Source organism: Chiloscyllium plagiosum, chromosome 2 (assembly GCF_004010195.1).
Source record: "Chiloscyllium plagiosum isolate BGI_BamShark_2017 chromosome 2, ASM401019v2, whole genome shotgun sequence".
NCBI lineage: Eukaryota > Metazoa > Chordata > Chondrichthyes > Orectolobiformes > Hemiscylliidae > Chiloscyllium > Chiloscyllium plagiosum.
In genome coordinates this window covers 103,249,165-103,273,902 of record NC_057711.1, presented here as the reverse complement: position 1 = coordinate 103,273,902, position 24,738 = coordinate 103,249,165, and the positions used below count along the sequence as shown (strand labels likewise).

The window sequence follows — 24,738 nt, the reverse complement described above, 5'->3', positions numbered from 1 at the left end:
TCAGGTGAGGGGAGAGATTGTAAATGAGAGTCCTATATGGGAACCTCAGCCAGTGTGGGAAATGTATCCATGCTGCCAGCATTACTCTGCATTGCAAACCACCCATCCAGATTTCCCACACTTCAAATCAAGCAGTGTCAGAGCTACACACAGCTTTCAACTTAGATTGTTGTTTATTAGAAGGGGGATGGAATTTAAAAGTAGAGATATTTTGCTTCAGGGTATTGGTGACACTATGTCTAGCATACCACATTCAAGCTGGTCGCCTTAAGACATGTACAGTTTAAAGTAGGACCACACTTCTGATTCGGGATGAGGGGGTTAAGAGGAGAGGTTGGAAAGGCTGGGCCTACATCCTGGAGATTAAGAGAATAAGAGATTTATTGAAATATGTACAATCCTGAAAGGGGTTTCACAAGATAGATGTTGAAAGCATGTTTCTCCTTGTGGGAGAGATTCAAACTAGGGGACAGAGTTTTAAAAATCTCTTCTACAGTGCACATTGAGGCAGGGCAGTAGTAGATAGATTGTCTGGTAACAAGGGAGTCAAAGGATATCAGGAACAATTAGGCAAGTGTCATTTAAGCCATAATCAGATCAGTCAGATTTAATGGAATGGCAGAGCAGGCTTAAGGCCAAATAGCCTACTACTTCTAATATGTATTGTCATGAGAGGGTAGACAGGAGTTCTAGAGCTTTCATTTCCACAGTTTTAATATGAATCTGCTGAGTTATTCATATTGAGCTCAGTTTTTTTAATTTGTGTCACTTAGCTGGACAAATATAAAGGCTCAATAAAGTGCTCAACATTAAAGTCAAATTTAATTATTCCATCAAAACATTTAGACTGTGTACAAAGGACAAATCAACTGTGGTTCAATGTGTATCCATACAGTTAAGTCTCAGTTCCAACACATCGCTTGTAGCTAGGAATGTGATTAAAACAAAAATAACCAACCCAAAACATATAGCAAAGTTTACCTGAGCAAAAAGATAAGTCATGATGTTATCGTCAATAAAAGGACTCTCTGCACCCTTGACAACTCCGTAACGATAAGCTCTTTTATTTCCAGGACTGTACCAATGTGGAAAGTAGAATCTGTGGAGAGAATATAGAAAGGATCACTTTTGCAGTTTGATCAAATTGTTAGTCAACTGAACCTAAATGGTTAAATAAATACTGCCCACAGATTACTGCATACAACTAAAAGGATGGTTTCATTTTCTGAACCCTGACCATCTCTCACCTGAATAAATGAATGTCAGTAATTCCCAAATTTACAGAACAGTCCTGACCACTTTTTGCGGGAATGATCATGTGAATGTGATTCATCTAAGCTTGTAATGGCCAGTAAAAACTGGCCATGTATAGAGATGGAATGAGAAGGGCTGTCACTTAAAGTATCTTTCAAATGAGATCCTAGGAAAGGAAGTAGTGAGATGGAGCGAGGGTACAATTTGATTGATAAAGGTATGAGTTGTCTGCCTGTAATAGTTGGCTGGCACTTGAGTTGCTGCAATGCATATCAAGAGAGAGAATCTTAGCTTGCATTTCACTCACTCTTCCATATACCTTAAAGATATCCTAGGTAGTGGTTGTTTTGGTGTCAATATGTGGTCTGTAATGTCATATGGGTTTTATCTCCAGTGAGGTAACTTAAGCTGATGTGATAATGTTCATTTTAGCCCTTGCAACAAAAAAAACTCCGTAAGGGTACTGTGGAATTGAAAGATCCAGTATTAGGTCTGTTCAGTTAAAGCAATTGTCACAGAACTAGAAAAAAGTGTCCATTTTAGATTTAAACAGCTCAGTTTAACTTTTAAAAAAAATTGATTTCCAACTTATATCAGATTTTTTTGTTTTATTTACACCCTTTAATATATCAAGGATTCTTTTCAGGAAGTCTTTCTTTTTTAAACTGCATTGGTAGGTGCTGTCCAATTGGATTGCTGTGTGGCCACTTTTATATGAAGTGATACACAAATGACTTTGAATGGGAATCTGAGGTGGGGTTGACAGGGTGAACAGCACTTTCGAAATGTTTGAATGTGCAAAGTTTTATATTATGACCAAAGTAGAAACCATACCCCAACATCCAACACTGCATCACATCCTCAAAGCTCTGACGTGAGGAATGTGGGCCCACAATGTGCAGAGTCAACAGTAACAATTGCTACTGTTGAGTAGAGCAGAGATCTGAAGATTCTATGATTTTGATTGAATTAAGATACTTATAACTCAAATAAAGTGTTTAATTTTGTGTAAAAATACAGAAGTCATGTTTTAAGTGCTTAAAACCAATGAAGTATTCATAGAATTCATAGAATCCCTTCGGTATAGAAATAGGCCATTTGCCCCAACAAGTTCACACCGACCCTCCGAAGAGTAACCCACCCAGACTCATTCCCCTACCCTATCACTTGAATCTTACCCCTGACTAACGCACCAAACCTACATCCCTAAATACTATGGGCAATTTAGCCTGGCCAATTCACCTAACCTGCACATCTTTGGATTGTGGGAGGAAACCTATGCAGACACGGGGAGAATATGCAAATTCCACACAGACTGGCACCCAAGGCTGGAATCGAACCTGGGTCTCTGATGCTGTGAGGCAGCAGTGCTAACCATTGAGCTACCGTGCCACCCCATGGTTCACTTTCTATGTTAGACCTCCTGTGGTATTTTACTTTAGGTTTAATTGTGCATTATTGTGCCTTTGCTTAAGAGAGAGAGAAACCATTGAATCAAAGGGATTAACCTGCATAAAAAATTCTTTAGATTCAATTGTCTTTCTCACTGTCAAAGACATCCAGGCCTTGCTGGCACAAAACGAGTCACACTTTGTACATATAAACCAGACAAAAGAAAAATATTACATTTTTGTGAAGACTTGTGAGCCAAAGCATATTAAGAGGTAGTGTGCATCAAGGCAGGATTAATTATAGCTTCTTAATGAAGGCACCTCCAGTTAGCAGCAATCAGAATATATGAATGACTGAATTTTGCATTCAGTTTAAGGTAAAGAGAGGTTGAATTGAAAGGCACCATGAAACTCCTGACAGCTGTAAATACCTTGCTGGTTCATTAATGTCCTTTATATTACCCAATCTATCCTACATGCGACTCCAGACGTACAGCAAAGGTGGTCAGCTCTACAATACCAACTGAAATAGCTGAGCAAGTTACTCAGTGCAAGGTCCAGTAGGATAGGCAACAAATACTGGCCCTGCCAGTGACACCCACATCCCAAGAAAACGAAAAATAAATAAAGAAAGAGCCCTTCATTGTCATCTGAACAACATGTAATGAGTATGTTTCAGACAGACAATACACAGTCCCCATTATACAATTTCTTCATTGTTTAGTCACTAATATAACATGAAACATGTTCAAAGAAACAATGACAAACTTGTGAGAGAATCTTGAAGAGAGCTCCAATATTTTGACAGAATACAATATTGACTACTGATATTAATACTTGGAGATTTCAACCTACCTTAGTCGAAAAATGATTGTTACATCTGCAGAGTCATCAACATCGAAGATATGGTTTGGAGGATACCAATACCGGTCTCGTTCATTCATCAGAGCAAAAAGGGTATAATACACTGGTGAAAAACCTATTGAACAAAAAGGCAGTCAAGATTAATACATGATTTGAAGATGCCAGTGTTGTACTGGGGTGGACAAAGTTAAAAATCACAACACCAGGTTATAGTCCAACAGGTTTATTTGGAAGCACTAGCATTTGGAGCACTGCTCCTTCATCAGGTAGCTACGGCAACGGATGAATGGACACTGCAGAACAATCAACAGACAGGAGTGCTCCCTCCCAGTCGGAGAACACTTCAGCCGTCCAGGACATTCGACCTTCGTGGTCAAGTTCGGTACACATGGGAATGGCCTCAACCCGGACTTTGGGTTCACGTCACACAACATTTGGCCCTATTGCAACATACACAAACACAGACAGACGGACACACAGACACACAGACAGAGACACACACACTCAGGCAGATCCTCTCTCATACACTCCCACACACATCCTCTCACAGACTTAAATCCCTTTACACTCACACACACCCTCTCACAGACACTCATAACGCCCCCCCAAAACACACACACACCCACATGCACACATACACATAATTTTGTGGGGTGAATTTGTATTTGCGGAATTATATGTTACTTTGCTCAAAAACTGCATGAATCCATTTAAGATCCTGTAAATCCGTTTTTTAGATTAGAATCAGTCTGACCATTGTGGAACAGACAGCTTCACACAGGGAACTAACACCATCAATACATTATCTGGGCTGACATGACACTAATTGTTAAAGTTCACTTGAGAATGTAACTTTTCTAAAAGGTTTTGCAGCTTACACATGAACAAACTAAAACCAACATGGCCATTCTAAAAGATGAGACTTAACAAGCAATCCAGGTCTTTTCAATATATAAGTTCATCGTAAACTTTTGCGATAAATTCTGTGTCTTACTATCTTATTCTCCACAGCTACCTGATGAAGGAGCAGGGCTCCGAAAACTAGTGCTTCCAAATAAACCTGTTGGACTATAACCTGGTGTTGTGTGATTTTTAAGATTAACACAAGTGAGAATTATAACATTGACATTTCCTCAACAATTAATTAGTTCTTTGTTTTGACTATTGCAGTGCTTTATTTGACTACCCTGGGAATTGTAAAGCCTGCAGTACTTTAAATGTTGCAATGAAATTGTAATCACCCATCATTTAATTCTGCTGCAAATCCTTATGGTTTTGTGAATTGCTTCAAATATTATGATCTATTTGCAACAGCAAAATTAAAAGATATGAGAATGGAATTAACACCAAACTGGTAAATGTGTTAGTAAAATCCTTGGTCTTATATCAAAGTAATTGCTGACATAGTAAAGTTTCAGGTATTCTCACCTACTGTTGCTAAATTACAGCAGCTAAGGACAAATCTAACTTCATATTTAATTACAAAAACAGAAATTGCTGGAAAATTCAGAACATGAGGTCTGAAGATAGATCACTGGACACAAAACTCTGCTTTCTTCCACAGGTGCTGGAAAGACAGCAATTTTGTTTTTTGTCTCTGATTTCCAGCATCCACAGTCATTAGTTTTTTCATTGTTATTGTTCATGTGTTTTTGAAGCACAAACATACAGTGACACCAACTAAGCTTTGCTCTTAATGGTTTTGAGTGTCTTTCTTATGCAGAGCAACGATTAGAAACTTGAGGAAGGACTGGCAAAGATTAGATACTTACATACGAACAGACTAAAACGTATTACAGACAGAAAATATTTCCATGTTAATACCTACAGGTTAAAGTCCTTAAACTTTTCAACTGGTTGAAAAAGAAATGATAGTCAGTGGAAAGCAGAGTGACATACTAGGTTCATTCCCAAAACCTGGTGACCCTGATATCTTGGTTGGCAGTCAGGCACAGTATTGAGCAGAATGTGGAAGAATCTAAAACATTAGCGTTAGGAAAGGAAGTAAACAAGTCCTTATGGCCACAGTACTGCTAAACAATCAAACCACAATATACACTGATAGCAGACTACTGGGGCGGACATCTCGTTCTCTCCAGTTGAACAGGAAAGAGTTTTTAGTTAAACTAAAGAGAAATGACGATGATAGCGATAGTTTAAAAGTTGCAGCATACTTATTCTTCCTGGTGTGTTGCTCAAATTTTTAGTGTATATTATAACCCTGAATACCCCACTGCACTAAATAAATAGCTACATCACTCCCCCTGCTTACATTTAACAAGATTCAGCAAGAAGGGTCTTCTTGGAATGCTAATACTTGGCAGACGGCCATGAAGAACACAATATTTGGATAAAAAGCTCTTTAGTTAAGCCACATATAAATTTTCTATTTTAGCTTTATCCTGTGTCTGCAAATTAGCTTCAAATATACGGGTAGGTGGGCCAATTGAAGCGATAAGCTTTTCTGCACTGCATGATCCTATGATTTTATTCTAACATGAGGGAAGCAGAAAGTCTGCCATTGGCTGTATGTCAGTAACATTGCTTAAGAGTTCAAAACAACTAGAGCTGCTTCCTCTTCAAACGTTTTGTGCTTTCAATGCTTGCAGTTTTTGATGTGGGTCACTCACATGCTAGTTCAAGTATCTGCTCTGATCAACCCATCCTTAGAAAGTCACAAGCAACAATTCATTGACTGCAAATCAAAATCTAGCTTTCAGTCCATTTTATTTCAGGGCATGAATTGGAGAAGATGACAAAAAAAATGAAGCTGTCTGAGGTGAGTCAAATAGTTTTCAGCACAGACAGATGAGTGACATGGCTGCTCAGTAGTTAGCACTGCTGCCTCAAAGCGTCAGGGACCCTGTTTCGATTCTAGCCTTGGGCGACTGGAGTTTGCATGTTCTCTCCATGTCTGTGTGGGTTTCCTCCAGGTGCTCCAGTTTCCTCCCACAGTCCAAAGATGTGCAGGCTGGGTGGATTGGCCATGGGAAATGCAGAGTTACAGGGATAGCTTGGAGGGGTGAGTCACTCTTCAGCGGGTCAGCATGGATTCACTGGGCTGAATGGCTTGCTTCCACACTTACAGATTGTGTGATAAATTGAAGATCAGCTAATGCAGTGTATGTCAAAAAATCTCAACACCCCTCAGCCCTACTTAAACATGTGCCTTTACATTAACAGAACATTGCAATCTAATATCTTCTTCACTTAGTATCCTGAGCATTCTACCTCACTTTTGGTGAACAAGGAACTCAAGGCTCTACAGCTCCAAGACTTCTTCATTGTGTTTTAACTTAACTGTCTAACGTGTAATGTTTCTGGAGCTGCAGTTTCCTCTGGCGAAATATTTGGATGACTGAAGTTCTAATTGTCAGTCCACACGCACCATACACTTTGCATCACAGTTATCCTCCTCCTAACTCTGGCTAAAGCAGCCTGCTCCCAGATGTGAAAAGCTGCATTTTGCTCTGGGGATAAGCCAGCACATCCTCCATCTCCCCAGTGAAAAAAGTCTATGGCCACCCAGACATGATTGACTGCCTCATACCACACCTATTTGTTCCCCTCCCGAAATGTCCTCCCAGTGTACTGCTGATTGATTAAATTACTGGTAATTCTCCTGTCCCAGCAAAGCCACTGGGCGCTGTAGCCACAGCTCAGACTGAAACAGAAACTCGAAGTAAGACATATAGCAATGGAGCCTGGACTATCTGCTGATTCTTGCAAAGACTGAATTGGGAGGCAGGGGTTGCAAAAATGGCACAACACAACAAGTTATGATCCCCCCTGATAAAGAGGTCAATGGAATAGATTGCAAATTAGAAGATTTCTTTGTGTATCTTTCTTGTGGGTGGAATGAGCAAGTGATCAAATTTTTTGCATGATAATGGCGGAGGCAAGGTATTGCTTATGAGTTTTGCAAGGAAGTCCAATATCAGGCGAAATCCTTGCCTGGGCAAGAATCCCGAACTACCAGGAGATTTGTCTCATTTTGTATTATTAGATCCTTCAAGAATGTGTATCTAGACTTTTGTAGGAAAGAAAGTTTTGCTTTCCTTGGGTATTAGAGATAAGATGGAGCCTATGTTATTGGAGGTTTCAATCAAAACATTTTTCTTTAAAAATGGAAACATCAGAAATATCCAAGTACTTCTATGAACATCACTGCAAAAAAAAACCTTCTGACACCCCTTTTGGAAGGTCTACATGGCTGTCTTCATCTCATGTAATTCCGAGAAAAGGTTGGGAGCAGAGGATTAAATTGGCACTGACCCCTGACACATTGTGATATTGCCATCCTTTCACATAAATTAAAAGCTTACAACTGACAAATATTTACACTATTCAGATTTATTTAGGTGGTGAAGTTCAGGCAAAGTGAAAAGGACAAACTTTGGCTCCTTTCCCTGCTGCCTAATTTCTATTTTGTACTTTTTGTTTAAAGAAGAAAAAAAATTGAACTATCATCTATGTACTATCTGAAGCTTTTAGGGATTTTTTACAATAGGAGACCACGGTGAGGTGGAGTACTGCACAATGTGCTGGAATTATGTGGAGCTAGTTGGATGGAACAGGGGTCTGAACCTTCCTATGTTTTGACCCAATGTCATTTACATTGAACTTTATGGAGGGTTTCGTGTGTGATGACCATTATTAACTACATGCCTCCATGATACACCAGTTGCCCACAGCCAGCCTGATTCACGTACTTGTCCCAACTGAAAGCACTTGTCACTTAGAAGCATAGTCTGGTTTCAAAGATGCTATGCCATCTTTGATACGATTGTTACGCACCAGTCAACAGTTGGCAGTAAGGAGCTGTGCTGCATTGTTCACATCATTTACACTGGATATGGCAAAACTGTCATGTCACATTGCAGACAGGGTCTTGCTAGACATAGTTGGGCAGAGGAGGATTGTCCTCTATCCCCAGAAAACAACCAGAGGGAGCCACAACATCAGACCCTGCCAGCTTGGTCAGAGGTTGAACCCTGGGTGAGTGGGGTCTCAACCATCTGGAGGATCATGCAGCATCGCTGACCTTTCCTACTCCAGCTCAGCAAGTGCCACCATCTTTTCCCTGCTGTCGTGTATTCACTCTGCCTCTAGTACTGCACCCACGTTCCACAAAGGCTCAGGCTCCTCCACTCTGTCAATTTTATACAACATCTTCATTCACCTGCAGCCAGCCAGCCACCCTAAGCTCCCATGTTACAGACTCTATCTGGCCTCTGTGCATCCTACTCTCAAGACATTGTGCTGTTGCAGGTGAGCTAAAGTTGGGCAAACAGTTGTGTTACCCACTTTCACTCTACTCAAATCACTCCCATTCTCTGATTCCAGGAGAAAAACAGTCCACTCAAGGGCAGAAAGTGCCATGTTGGGTGGCAGGGTGCTCAATATTTAGCCTCTCACACACGAGGATAGGACCCATCCATGACCACTCCAAGCAGTCTGACTACCGTCCAAGCCCCTGCACTGATACTGGATATTGCTCCAGATTATTGAGCTAGGAACCCCTGACTGAAGGCTGTCTCCCCGATTTTATCAATTTGAGACATGGGCATCTGCTTGTGGCACATGCATTGCATTTGCCCATGAATATGGCTGGCACCTGGGTGCAGGTATAAGCTTGATGCAGCCCTGTGCCATGCAGCATCATGTCCACCTGCTTGAGTGATGAACACTAACAAGCATAACAAACTGCCTGGCTTTGTATTAGCTCAGAACAGCAAGGCAACACAGAAATACTGGGAGCCTTCGAAGTGTGGCTGAGGGGGAAAAGTGCTGACATGCAAGACAAGGTGGAGATGCTGCGAGAAACCTGGTAGGTGGAAAGTGAGTGAGGACTAAGCAAACAAATGAGCAGTCCTGAGATGTAGCCCAGACTGTTCTGTGAATTGGGTACCTATTCCTGTGGACAAATGGCCCTGCAGTAACTCCGCAGCACAACATTAAAGCGCAGAAGCATTCTATAAGTAGATCGGAGATGTGCCATGAGGGACTGGTGCAGCTGATACGGGTCAGAGGCAAACATTGAAGGTACACTGTCAATCTATACCCAATTCTAACCTCCTTCTTTTCCCGTGCATTCTGGAGTCAGAAGGCTGTGGGGATGTGAGGCTGAACAGACAAAACACGACGAGCATGGCGGCTCAGCGGTTTGCACTGCTGCCTCACAGTGCCAGGGTCTCCGGTACGATTCCAACCTCAGGTGACTGTGTGGAGTTTGCACATTCTTGCAGTGTCTGCGTGGGTTTCCGCTGGGTACTCTGGTTTCCTCCCACAATCCAAAAGATGTGCAGTATAGGTGGATTGATCATGCTAAACTGCCCGTAGTGTCCAGGGATATGTAGGTTAGGTATAAATGTAGGGTAGAGGAATGGGTCTGGGTGGGTTTCTCTTTGTACGGTTCGTATGAACCTGTTGGGCTAAAAGGCCTGTTTACATACTGTAGGGACTCTTTGTAAAAAGAAAACGTTTTAATGGTCATGGCTAATGGAAATACTTAAGTTAGATATCAGAGGAAAATGCTAGCTTCATAGATTAATTTTTAAATTTTTGAACTGGTTTCTGGGGAGGTTAGTCACTGAAACATATTTACGTCAGGGTGCAGAAGGTCTTTAACACATGAATGACGACAGAGATAGACAGAGATACAGAGATTCTTTCCCAGCTATACCTTCAACAGATAGCTTTCCTATAGCGCCATAGTCGTGCTCTAGCGAAACCTTGCTTAATAGAAAATTCCTCAATAGAAATAATGGGGCCTATGGGAAAAGTGGGGTTGGGGCAGACCAGCAAAAAAAAAATCACACAATCACTGAAAAATCATCTAAAGGTCTAACACAAAGTATAGCACAGCCTGAATGAAGGTCCAAATCATCTTTACTAACAAAACAATAAAGTAAATTTAACACAGTACATGGAAAAAATGTAAGAAAGCTGGTCTCTGTACAGCATCTCTCACAGAAAGCTGCTCCGTCAGCAGCTGACATCGGCACACACACAGAACAGCACGAAGACGGATGCTGACATCTCACAGGTGTGGAACAGAGCACGCGATACAATCCCTGCTTAAATCATGCTAATGCGAACAGAGGTAAACGTTCTTGAAAATACTGTCCCCTAATTCTTCCACCAAATCACGCCATCAGAACACAGGTTATCCCAGAACTATCTGTACAAATATTCAAAGCCCAGAGTATTTTTAATTCCAAACTTTACATGGTATTCCCACTGGTGTTAAAAAAACTGATATTTCTTTGCCAATCACAGGCAGTGGAAGCTGTCAATTTTTTTTTTAAACAAGTCAAACTTTATAAAGCTATCCCTTTTAATGTCAGGTATCCTCAGTTTCTTAAATGAGCCAAAGATTGTCTAAAGGAGAGGAAATCACAATCATCATAAAATTGAATCAGCGCAAACAAGAGCACATATAAACCGTACACATGGACAATATTTAAAAGAGGAGTAAAAGCCGTAAATGTGGCAACAAAAGAAAGACAAACTTAAGCAAACAAAATAGATATAACTGAATTACAAGCAGTGACTTTCAAGCAGGTACAGAAAGCTAGATAAAGTAATCAATGTGGATTAAAGTGGAATGTTCATGTTTGAGCTTTGAAAGAGTAACAATGCAAAGACAAGTGTAAGCCAATGGACATAATACACAGACGCTTAAATGCATTGGATATAGTGCCAACTAACAGGCTCATGTTTAAGTCGAATCAGAAGAGAAGAAGGCAAGCAGAGTCTAACAGTTTCGGACCAGAAAGGTTAACTCGGATTTCCCTTTTCAGATGTTGCCAGACCTGCTGAGCCTTTCCAGCAACACATTTCTTTCAATTTTTATTTCAATAACAGTTAAATGGAAGCTATGACATCTGGCAGAAACTAAGAAATGGTGTCTCATGTGAATTGTCCCTCATGCCTCTTGTTCACAATTTACAGTAAATAGTTTGGCAGGAATTGAAAGTATCATTTCAGAATATGTGCAGTTCCCCAAATTGAGGGGATGGTTAATACTGAGAGAAAGTGCAACAAAATGCAGGGTAGAATTATGAAACTTGCAATCTGGGCATGTACAGGGAAAATTAGTTTCAATGGGGGCAAGTGTGAAGGGGTGCATTTTCATCAGGGGCGCAAGGACAGGTCACTTGCTCCTCAGAAAATAAGACTCTAAATAGGGTCAATTAGGCTTTTGCCCGAAACGTCGATTTTCCTGCTCCTCGGATGCTGCCTGATCTGCTGTGCTTTTCCAGTACCACTCTGATCCAGACTCTGGTTTCCAGCATCTGCAGTCCTCATTTTTGCTCAATTACAAAGAGTCCAGGGATTCAAGCTCACAAGTCATTAATAAGGCCTTGACCTTCCAAAACATTGAGGTTCGTTTCTAGGGAACATGTATTCAAAAGCATATAGGACATGTTAAACTGTAAAGAATTTTGGTTATACCATCTGGCTATGTGTATATTCGTGGTCTCCATACTACAAAAAAAAAGATAAAGAGCATTGGGGTAAGAAAAGTACATTTACGGGATATTTCCAGTGATAAAGGGAAAGACTGAACACACTCTGCACTGTCATATCAGCAAAGGACTTCACAATCTTTCTCCTACTGCAAGTCCGTTTGGAGACTTTAAAATTGCTATGGCCCCTTGGTGAGATTGATAGGGGCTATCACCAAGACTACAGTTGTTTTAACCGAGTCTGAACTCATTTTTGTCTCAAACTCAATTCCATTTGAAGCCCCAACACCTCACTTCGAGGATCATTGCCTTAACTGGATACATTAGCTCAATGCAGACGATGCAAGTCAGATTCTCCCCATCCGGGATTAGGTCAGAATGGAAATGAACAGAGAGAAAGAAAGGCCACTACGTTGCATGCAGGGTCAGCTGCCTCCCACTTCAGTGGTCAGTGGTTTTCATGAGGTCAAGGCAGAGTGCAGGCCTCAGAACTAAATTGCTCTCAAAAACAGCCAATTACACTGTTCAAGAAAGTATTAAACACCTGACTTTCAGAAGATTTGGGAACCTGGTGGAAACAGCTGGCATTTAGAAGCCCTCAGTATTCAGGCACAGCAAGGACAGCAAATTGGAGGTGAATCAGAAGAGCAAAAAACTGTGGAAAGGTTAGTTGCCTGGTACTAGATGGTGAGTTACCTACATTATTAAGAACAATACAACACAAGAAAATAGTAGACCTATTGCAGGTGGGTGCACTGGGTGAGGTAATAAACATACAGGAAAAGATATATTGTAATCTTGTTAGTTTTGAAATGTATCCTTCAGAAATAGCAGCTGTCTAGAATTTTTTTGAACAGTCTTAAGCTTTTGCACTATGTTTTACGATTCAAAGGTCAGTGTATCTTTAAGAAAAGTAATCATGATATCATCACTGTATCATGACATGTTACCAAAGTTTATAGTGATCTCAGGCTAGGAGACAGTAAGGACTACAGATACTGGAAGCCAGAGTTAATAGGTGGGAAGCTGGAAAAGCACGGCAGGTCAGACAGCATCCGAGCAGCAGAGAAGTCAACATGGACGGTGATAGGTGGAAACAGGTAGGGGGCTATTGTGATTGGTCAGTGGGGAAGGGTGGAGCGGATAGGTGAGTGGGAAGATGAAGGGATTAGGACAGGTCAGGGAGGAGAGGAGATGACGTGGGGCTAGACATGGGCTAAGGCAGAAAGAAGAGGGACTTTGGAAGCTGGTGAAGTCAATATTGAGGCCATTGGGCTGTAAGCTCCACAAGCAAAATATCAGATATTGTTGTTGTGGTTCTGTTCGCCGAGCTGGGAATTTGTGTTGCAGACGTTTCGTCCCCTGTCTAGGTGGGATCCTCCTGTGAAGCGCTTCTGTGATCTTTCCTCCGCCATTCGTAGTGGTTTGTCTCTGCCGCTTCCGGTTGTCAGTTCCAGCTGTCCGTTTCAGTGGTTGGTATATCGGGTCCAGGTCGATGTGCTTATTGATTGAACCTATGGATGAGTGCCATGCCTCTAGGAATTCCCTGGCTCTCCTCTGTTTGGCTTGTCCTACAATAGTAGTGTTGTCCCAGTCAAATTCATGTTGCTTGTCATCTGCATGTGTGGCCAGTAAGGATAGCTGGTCGTGTCGTTTCGTGGCAAGTTGGTGTTCATGGATGCAGATCGTCAGCTGTCTTCCTGTTTGTCCTATGTAGTCCTATGTACTCAGCTATCCTTAGTAGCTGTCAGATCTGGAAGGATTGTTTGGGTCCTTGGACGGAGGTGAGAGGGGAGGCGCGTGGGAGCAGGTTTTGCACCTCTTGCAGTTGCAGGTGTGGTGGCAAAGTTGGTGAGGAGTGTAGAGTTGACGAGAGAGTCACGGAGTGAAATGGCCCCTGCGGAAAGCGAACAGGGGTGGGGCAGGAAATATCATATTCGCTGTGGGATCTGATTGTAGGTGGCGGAAATTTCAGAAGCTAATGCGTTGGTTTCGGAGGTTCGTTGGGTGGTAAGCAAGGACTAAGGGGACTTTATCCTTATTATTGTTGGGGAGACGGGGATTTGAGGGCAGAAATGTGGAAAATAGAGAAAATGCAGTTGAGGGCATCCTTAATTACTGAAGAGGGGAAACTACAATGCTTAAAATAGGAGGACATCTGGGATGTTCTGGAGTGGACCGCCTTATCCTGGGAGCAGTTACAGCAGAGATGGAGTAATTGAGAGGGTGAGAGGAGGTGTAGTCGAGGCAGTTGTGGGAGTCAGTGGGTTTGAAATGGATATCAGGGGTGAGCTGGCTCACGGAGATGGAGAGGTCCAGGAAGAGGAGGGAGGTGTCAGTTCACTATACCACCACCACACCCCCTTTATTGGCAGGTTTAATAGTGAGGTTAGGGCTGGAGCAAAGGGAGCAGAGGAGTGCGTGTTCAGATGGGGAGAGGTTGGAGAGATTCGAGCGATGGATGCCATGGTGGCAGTTTGAGATGAAGAGGTTTAGGGAGGGTAGGAGGCCAGAAGGGAGTGCGCAGGAGAATGGAGTTTGCCAGAGGTGGGAGAAGGGGGTCGTCACAGAGTGGGTTGGATTCCCGTTCAAACAAATGGGTGAGGAGACAGAGGCAGCGGACAAAGAGCTTGACATAGTCACGTGTGCTGAGTTAATTTCCACGTAGGCACAGGGGAATGAAGGTTAGCCCTTTGCTGAAGACTAACCATTCAGCCTCAGTGAGGAGGAGGTCCGGGAGATGGTGAATACCTGGTAGGGCTTGTGGCTGGGGCTGAGTGGAGAGCTGGAGCCAGGAGTGGGGGTGGAGACTTCATCAGGAGTGGGTGTGTGTGCTGGAGCTGTCATGCAAGTAGGAGCAGAAATAGCCCCATCATTCACGACGTCCACGTGATTTTCGATGTCAGTGGAAGCAGGCTACATCTTAACTGCGATTAGTTGAAGTATGACACTGATGGAAACATACTGTTCTGTTATAACTGAATAGCCTAATATTAGCCCAAATCCTTGTGTCTGTGATTAAAAGACTCCTGCCAAACTCATGTCAAACAGACAGCAATCCTAACAGTCCATTGACCTGTTTGTCAGGAGATGCTCCAGAGAAGAGCAGGAGAGCGAGTTTTCCCAAAGAGGAACTCTCCATGAAGCTCACTGAATTAGTCATCATTTCTACGCTAACTAAAGCTTTTACAAGAGATATTATAAGCAAGAAATAGGCTATCTCATTGTCGCATTACTTAAGGATGGTTGCAAATATGAAGCCATAGTGTCAAGCCAACAACAATTACATTCTTTAGGTTCAGCCTACCTATTCATACAATCATCCAAATGCTCCAAACTAATAAGATCTGTAACAGATGCAGCTTGTCATACCAATGAAAGGCCATCCAGTTTTTGTTGATATCTATAAAGCATGTGGCACCAAGGGGAATAGGGCATGCATGTGCAGGAAGTTTGATTTAAGGCCAAACCATACAAGTGATCGACAAGGCTTACAACACTCATAGTAAGGAAAGTGTTTAAGTGGTCTACAAGCACAACGACATCTCACTACAAAGGATCACCTTCTAAAGTTGCCCCTTACCTGAGGCGTGGTGACCCTCAGGTCAAAATCATCACCAATTGCCTTTCTCCAATGATAGAGCAGCCTATGGTCCCCAGGACCTGTGGTGATTTTAAATTTACATTCAACAAGGTGGCAGGCAAACTTCAGAAGATGATCAAGCTTTCCACATTGATATCCTCATGCACGTATATTAATGCTACAAAAGGTGATTAGAAGCTTTTACAGACTTGTTCTAAAAAGGCAGGATAACATACCATAAAACCCTAAAACACGGATTTGCGACCAACATATTACCACTACGCATTCTGATTCACATAGTTGTGGATTAAACATACTCTCAGTATTCTATAATTCAGAAAATTCCAAAATTCAAAAGCAATTTGGTCTCAAGCTTTATAGATGGGAGTGTTCACCATATAACAGTAGTGTGTTACACACAAGGATTGCCTTAGTCCTCCAACATTGAGGGTGCACAGCAGAATTCTCTCAGATTCTGAGTTCGGGAAAGGCAAGAGTTAGTTTGCTGAGAAAACCGTACACGTTAATGATTGTCTGGCAACATGCTTTGAAACCAGCAACTGAACCACCTTAAACATAGGGACACTGACAGAAACGTTTTACAAAAACTCGAGGGCATAGGCTAAAGGTGAGAGGGGAAATATTTAAAAGGAACCTAAGGAGTAACGTTTTCACGCTGAAGGTGGTGCGTGTATGGAATGAGCTGCCAGAGGAAGTGGTGGAGGCTGGTACAATTATAACATTTAAAAAGGCATCTGGATGGGTATATGAATAGGAAGGGTTTAGACAGTTACGGGGTAAATGCTGGAAGATGGGACTAGATTGATTTAGTCGGAATGGATGGTTTGGACTGAAGGGTCTGTTTCCATGCTGTACAACTCCATGACTCTAAGTCACCTTGCCTGTTTCGGAGGTGGCCCTCCTCCTTTGCCATGTCCTGACAAGCTTACTGAAGAGGAGACTTGTCCTTCAGCTACTTAAGATCCTGACAACAGAACATCCCCACCAATTCCTGCTTTGCAAGGGAAGTGAGTTTGTGATGTGGATCCAATTCCCATTTCCTACGGGAAAATCAGGCCCAACGTTTCCAGTTGTCAGGATGGCTCGAAGTCCACAAATATAAACAATTCCTAAAAAATGCAATCTAATAAATAATTCAGAGAGTGGTGAGCACGTGGAGTTGAGCACCACATAAGGTTGTTGAATTTAAGGAGAAATTAAAGGAGTACAAGAAAGAAAGAAATAAAGTAATACGTTAGAAGGCCAAGATGAAAGGATTGAGCTCTGTGGACCATGATGGCTGATCTAGGTTTGTTAAGTCAAATGCCTGGCTTGTTTGCTATTCAACTCTACGCAAATTTTGCACTGGGGTTTAGAGGTCAGGGACAAGCATAAGTGTGAGTAATCAACCATGCTAGGACCTTCTGCCTCAGCCCAAAAATAAACCAATTATTACAGAAATCATACATCTGTTAAATGTGCTCAGAGATCATACGAAAGATCTAAATCTGTGCAGCCTCTTTGACTATGGTAATGAAGTGAGACATTCATGTCACTTTCTTCAGAGTAAATTGAACTGATAAATTCATCACTGCTCTCGTTCCCAGGTGACCCAACCAATTAATTTTATCTGTATTTTGATCTAGTCAAATATTCATTTTAGTCACATACATTCATTCTTTTGGGGGTTTTCAACTCTTCTGGGGCTTTTCTAGTTCTATATTTAATTGTATTATTCACACCATAACAGGAAGTCCAATCACTTCTGTTAGTTTAAAATTGAGGAACACTGAGTAGTGAGTGAAATTTGATATCACTTAATTTAAAAAATATTAAATATTTCAGTCAGCGTCAGCTCAGTGTGTAAAGTAAAACAACTGCACATGTCATTTAAGGTGGCTCGACGAACAGGTTGACAGAGGTATTAATAAAACACAGAGCAGCTTGGGTGGTGTTAATAGGAGTACAGAGTACAAGAGCAAAGAGGTTATGCTGAACGAATACAAGATGTTAGTTAGACCTCAGCTCTCAAGTACTGTGTATTGTTCTGGGAATCAAACTCTAGAACTGGAGTAAGCAGATTGGAGACAGTGTAGAAAATATTTACTAGAATGGTTCTAGAGATGAAATATTTTCAATTATGAGGATGGATTGAAAAAAGTTGTTTCTGTTTTCCTTGGAGAGAAGTTTAAGATCACGTTGGACTTTGACGTGGTAGACAATCAGAAACTGTCCCACAAACAAGTTCCTGCTTATGAAAGGATCCAGAGCCACAGAGCACAGATTAATGAGTAGTTGGGGACTGGAATGCACTGCTAGGAAGTGTGGAGGGAGCAGGCTCAATTGTGGCAAACAAGAAAGCATTTAGGTAAATACTCAAACCTAAAAACTGTGTGAGGGTATGGGGAGAAGAAAATGATCTGATAGGGGCAATATTCAGAGTATAACACATACACATCGTTCTTTTAAGAGTGTGACTGTTTCTCAAATAAACAATGGTGTACATGCAAATTGAATGTTAATCCATACTTTATACAAGTATCTACTCCATCCACCATGGTTGCTCAGTAGCAGCAGTGAGCATCATCTACCAGATGCATAGCAGAGGTTCAATAGAGATCTTTAGACCTCTATTGTACCTACCAAATCCATGATCACTACCACTGCAAAAAGGAGAAGGGCAGCAGATAACTGGCAATACCAGCACTTGCACATTCCCCTCCAAGCCACTCACCATCCTGACTTGGAAACATATGGCCATTCCTTCACTGCCCAATCCCAGAAGTCATTCCCTAAGGGCATCATGTGTCAACTCCATTAATTTCTTCAGTACTGTTTAATTACTAACATTAATTACTTTATGTACTTCATTGGATTCAGGCTCTCGTTTCTCTCGTACATTGAAACGATCATATCTCCGACTATAAAGGCTAACTGAAAATATTTAACATTATCAGCACTTCCTTGTTCTCCAGGAAGCAGCTTAAATTCAATATTTTTGCAACTTTAAAGACTGAAGTGCAAGAAATCAAATTAGAAAGGGAACGAATTAAACTTGGAAAAGGAACAATTTTAGATCTTTTGCACATCATTCGTAATAACTGCAAGGTGAAACACTTCAATTTGAAATCTCCATTTAGTAATATTTATGTTCTGTACCATGAGCAATTATTTATTCACCACTAGAATGTCTTCTAACCCAAGATTATAAGGATCACACATTTAACTTTGCTGCTCTCTTCCTTATCACAAAGATGTGAAGCAGCCAATTCTTTTTTACTGATCTCAGGTCCCTCAAATGGGCATCCAGTAAGGTTTGCTTTTCAGGTACTGGGCATGACATCTCACCAGCCTACTATTGGGTGAATGTTGCTCATTTAAGGACCCCAATTAGTGTCCAGGTTGGAAGATCCATGTCTTCCTTCCCTAAACATAAATCATGCGAATGTGAGAAGGGAGTGGTGTCCCCACCCTACATCCCACAGCACACATAAAATTCTATCTATTTCATTGTCCATCCCTAAACTTGCCACTTATTAATTTCCACCAAAGGGAAAACAACTTGATTAATTTTCAAAACTATGTTCTTTTCTCTCACCATCATGCACCCCACCATGACTAACCCTGAAACATTCCTCTATGGGAAGGTGATCATAGGAAGAGAAAATAATCAAGGTTATAAATGGATTGACAGTATTCCTTTTACTGGTGGTCACCTCAAGAATAGTAACATAATGTAAGTTAAAACATCTATAGAAAGTACCTAGCATGGCAATGTTACAACAGGGAAAATACCAATTGAGTAAATTATCTCAATATATGGTGTGAAAACACCATGTATACAGTCATTGTTGAGGTGACTAAGATCCTTATTGAAACTCTTTCCTGTCGTGATGCAGTCACAATAAGAGAAGGATCACTGGGTGAAAACCTAAAAGACAGCAATGCCATTGCAATTTTCTCCATTCATTTTCTCAGTTGTGCCCAAGGAAGTTGGGAACAAAAGCAGATTGGAAAAAATGCAGATGATTACAGCATTGCAGAATAGGGGATAAGAAGAGTCAATTGTGCAGATTTTAAGAAAGGAATCATTGTCCTGGCCACAAACATTTTTTTTTGAAAAGTGAGACAGAAGTGCAAACCAATTATTTATAAAACTTTTTCTTGCACTCTTTTTGAAAACATGCTTATAATTGTTGATAATTCATCCTCTGGGATAGCTGAAGAGTCCTACTGTTAACATCTAAAGCAAACATTCTGATATCACAAGAGAATATTTGGAAAATTGTCTAAACATGATGAAAGTAAAACAAGTACAATTTGCCAACGTGGTCTGATTAGGCTTGCTCTCATCCATAAAAATTTTGGAACTTTATAATACCATGAGTAAATGCAAGAACCTGAGAGAATATTCAAGAAAGTACTGCAACAAACAGAAACAGGTGAAAAACAAATGGAAACAGCCTGATTAGAACTGGTTTGCTGTAGAGAAGCAAAAGGAGACATACCCAGATCACTCAACAAATGATTCAAACAGACAGATTAAGGACATTGTGGGGTTTCAACAGTGCTCAATACCACCACCAGCCTTGGTCATAAACATGAGAAAATTGGTCAGGATTTTCCGTGTTCCTTATGCAATGAAATCTGGTGCAAATGCATTCCAATGGCCTTCACTAGCCCAGCAGTCAGATTGAATATCAGAGCTGGCCTGATATATGAAAAATGCTCATTTGAAAACAATGGAGAATTTCTGGAATCACACGGAGTCAAAATTTTATCATGGGAGGTTGAGTGGTAGGGGAGTGGTGGGAAAGGAGTAAATTACTCAGGGACAAAAAGATAATCAATTCCCATTGGTTTTAATTAGAGCCATTTCTCATGAAAATCTACTCAATCATTTCTCTGAAACTCCTGAAAGCTTCACTTTCCATTCCCTTTTACAAGAAACGTATCATGTTCCAGGGAAACCCTGCACTACTAAAATATTTTGGACAGGAAACTGAGAAAAAATTAAATAATATAAATCACTAGCTGTGATGGGGCCTTGGCTGTTGGATACAGCATCCTGCATTGCCTCATTTTGGAAATATCTGCCAGATCACTCAGGCACTTGACAAATTAGCTGCTGATTTTTCTTAGATCAAGGACCCTGGGGACAGAAGTCCTACCCAATGAGAGTTACTTGTCCATCAATCAGAGACTGACTGCTCCACTAAATGATTTTTACAGTTGCAATTTATTCCAATGATTTCATAATTTATCACTGATATTATATTCAGTACTTCTCATATTCCTTGACACAATAAATAATTACTATGAACATGAAAAAAGGCACTGGACAAGCTGAAGTCACTTCAGGCAGCTGGTGAGCTACAACTGCTCTCAATTGTCCTCAAGTAAGAAAGTTCTTTAAAAAAAGAAAAGTCAGGCAAATTTCCAATTCTTTAGTGCTGTTCATATTCCCTCATGACCACTGGGCAAGGGCAGGGCAGCACAGTACTGTAGCCTCCACCATGAAAAGTCTCTCAGCACTGCACTGACATGTCAGACTCAACCTTGGCCTCATGTCCCTCGAAGGTGCACATCTATCTCATACATGAGCATCCAATTAACTGAACCTAAATTGTCACCACAAAACATCAGCTTTAATATCCATAATAAAATTATTAACTAGAAATTCATAATGTCTAATTTTCTTGCTTCACTCTTCATTGCTATTTAAGAAAGGCAGCAAGGAAAAAATCAGTGAACTGTAGACCTGTCAGCCTGACATTGGTGGTGGGCATCTTGAGGGAAAGGCAAAGACAGATAGTCAATTTGACTTTGTGCATGGGAAATCATGTCTCTTTAACTTGATTTAGATTTTTGAAGTAACAAAGAGATTGGTGAATGCAGAGCAGTGAATGTGATCCAAATGGACTTTAGTAAGGCGTTCAACAAGGTTCCCCATGGTACACTGGTTAGCAAGGTTAGAGCACATGGAAGACAGGAAGAACGAGCTATTTGGATACAGAACTGGCTCGAAGGTAGAAGACAGAGTCATAGAGATGTACAGCATTGAAAAAGACCCTTCGTTCCAACCCATCCGTGCTGACCAGATATCCCAACCCAATCTAGTCCCACCTGCCAGCACCCAGCCCATATCACTCCAAACCCTTCCTATTCATATACCCATCCAAATGCCTTCTTAAATGTTCAATTGTACCAGCCTCCACCACTTCCTCTGGCAGCTCATTCCATACACGTACCATCCTCTGTGTGAAAAAGTTGCCTCGTGGGTCTCTTTTATATCCTTCCCCTCTCACCCTAAACCTATGCCCTCCAGTTTTGCACTCCCTGATCCCAGGGAAAAGACTTTGCCTATTTACCCTATCCATGCCCCTCATAATTTTCTAAACCTCTAGAAGGTCACATCTCAGCCTCCGATGCTCCAGGGAAAACAGGCCCAGCCTGTTCAGCCCCTCCCTATAGCTCAAATCCTCCAACCCTGGGAACATCTTTGTAAATCTTTTCTGAACCCTGCACTCTATTATGCTCGCATCCAAATCATTTATGTAAATGACAAAAAGTAGAGGGCCCAGCACTGATCCTTGTGGCACTCCACTGGTCACAGGCCTGCAGTCTGAAAAACAACCCTCCACCACCACCCTCTGTCTTCTACCTTTGAACCAGTTCGGTATCCAAATGGCTAGTTCTCCCTGTATTTCATAAGATCTAACCTTGCTAATCAGTCTCCCATGGGGAACCTTGTCAAACGCCTTACTGAAGTCCATATGGATCACATCTACCACTCTGCCCTCATCAACTTTTCAGACTGGAGGCCTGTCACTAGTGGTGTGCCCCACAAGGATTGGTGCTGATCTACGACTTTTCGTCATTTATATTAATGATTGGGATGTGAACACAGGAGGCATGACTGATAAATTTGCAGATGACACCAAAATTGGAGGTGTAGTGGACAGCCAAGAAGGTGACCTCAGAGTACAATGAGATCTGGATCAGATGGGCCAATGGGTTGAGGAGTGGCAGATGGAATTTAACTTAGATAAATGTGAGGTGCTGCACTTTGGAAAGGGAAATCAGGACAGGCCTTATACACTTAATGGTAAGGTCCTGGGAAGTGTTGCTGAACAGAGACCTTGCAATTCAGGTTCATAATTCCTTGAAAGTGGAGTCGCAGGTAGACAAGATAGTGAATGTGGTATTTGGTATGCTTGTCTGAGTATATGAGTTGGGAGGTCATGTTGCAGCTGTAGAAGACATTGGATCAGCCATTTTTGGAATATTGTGTGCAATTCTGGTTTCCCTGCTATAGGAAGGATGCTTGTAAAACTTAAAAAGGTTCAGAAAAGATTTACAAGGATGTTGCCAGGGTTGCAGAGTTTGAGCTAAAGGGAGAGGCTGAATAGGTTGGGGCGGTTTTTCTTGGAGCACTGGGGGCTGAGGGATGACCTTTGAGGTTTATAAGATCATGAGGGGCATGGAGAGGGTAAATAGGCAAGTTCTTTTCCCTGGGGTGTGGGCATAGGTTTAGGATGAGAGGGGAAAGGTATAAAAGGTGCAACTTTTTCATGCAGAAGGTGACGCGTGTATGGAATCAGCTGCCAGAGGAAGTGGTAGAGGCTGGTACAATGATAACATTTAAATGGCATCGAGACGCATATATGAATGGCAGAGTTTAGAGGGATACGGACCAAATGCTGACAAATGGGAGTGGATTTATAAAGAATATTTGGCCGGCATGGATGAGTTGAACCAAAAGGGTCTGTTTCCGTGCTATACATCTCTATGACTCTACCATACTTGCTTTCTTTGCAATATTACCAGTGATCCTCTGATCATAAAAACAACTTCACATCTGAAAGCCCCACAATTCTACATTAAAAGTCTATACATAATGCTTTATTCACTTTGACTGTTAAACTAACTGATTTACAGGGTGTTGGATAAAATTACCAGAATGTTACATGCATTTTACCAATTGCTTCCTCACGGTAATTAAACTTCCAACATTAGGAATGCATCTGGAAACATGACATGTCCAACAAAGCTTGTTCATATCTGGAACGAAGCACGAACAATAAACGGGATCTGTTAATGATTTATTGGAATTATTCATTTGTCAACATTTTGAAAAAGAATTGTCATCAAGTTCCTTTAGGGTAGTGTCAAAACATTAACAGTTCAGGGTGGTCACTTTAGGTATATAAAGAAAGGTCACACCAAATAATGGATAGCAAGCAAATGCGATGTCTCAGAAATGGTAGAAGAAAACAAATCACAAATCCATTTAACGTGGAAAATTAAACACTAGAGGAATTTCAAGCATTTTTCTGGCATCCTGGAATTATTTTTATAAAATTACTTTACAATGACTATGAACCAATGGCAGGACAAAGTTTGACATAATATAACTTCCAACCTTTTTGATCACGATCACGTGATGACAAATGTAACATCAAGAAATGGCTGATATACTAGATACAGCAACAGCTAAGGTGTCCAGAAAAATTCTTGGCTGTAGAGTTGTGCTCCAAAACTAGCCATGCTCCTAGCCAAACTGTTCCAGTACATCTACAACACTGCCATCTACTCAATATGCCTAAGAATGTCCTCTGTATAAAAATCATGACAAACCCAATTTGACCAGTTACTGATCCAGCAGTTTTCTCTCAATCATCACTAAAATGAAGAAACACTAAAATGAAGGTAGGTGTCATCAACGTTGTCAATGGGCACATACTCAAAAATAGAGGAGAAAGTGAGGTCTGCAGATGCTGGAGATCAGAGATGGAAATGTGTTGCTGGAAAAGCGCAGCAGGTCAGGCAGCATCTAGGGAACAGGAGAATCGACGTTTCGGGCATTAGCCCTTCTTCATGAATGAGGAAAGTTGGTCCAGCAGGCTAAGATAAAAGATAGGGAGGAGGGACTTGGGGGAGGGGCGTCGGAAATGTGATAGGTGGAAAGAGGTCAAGGTGAGGGTGATAGGTCAGACGGGGGTGGGGGCGGAGAGGTCGGGAAGAAGATTGCAGGTTAGGAAGGCGGTGCTGAATTTGATGGATTTGACTGAGACAGGCTGGCGGGAGGGGAAATGAGGACCTCTACACCGCTGAGGCCAAACGCCAGCTCGCAGATACCTCCTCCTACTGCCCCCTTGACCATGACCCC

The 24,738-nt window shown here is 41.5% G+C and overlaps 1 protein-coding gene across 2 annotated transcripts in view; it reads right to left on the bottom strand.

Annotated features, from left to right (window-relative positions):
• Positions 1–24,738, bottom strand: part of jak2b (Janus kinase 2b) — a 169,286-nt gene that overhangs the window by 113,153 nt on the left and 31,395 nt on the right. For both annotated transcript variants that reach the window (XM_043715280.1, XM_043715286.1), the window contains 2 exons: positions 3,501–3,624; positions 982–1,099 (listed from right to left, as the gene is read on the bottom strand). In XM_043715280.1, coding sequence (XP_043571215.1) covers positions 982–1,099; positions 3,501–3,624 — 242 coding nt within the window. The remainder of the gene's footprint in view (positions 1–981; positions 1,100–3,500; positions 3,625–24,738) is intronic.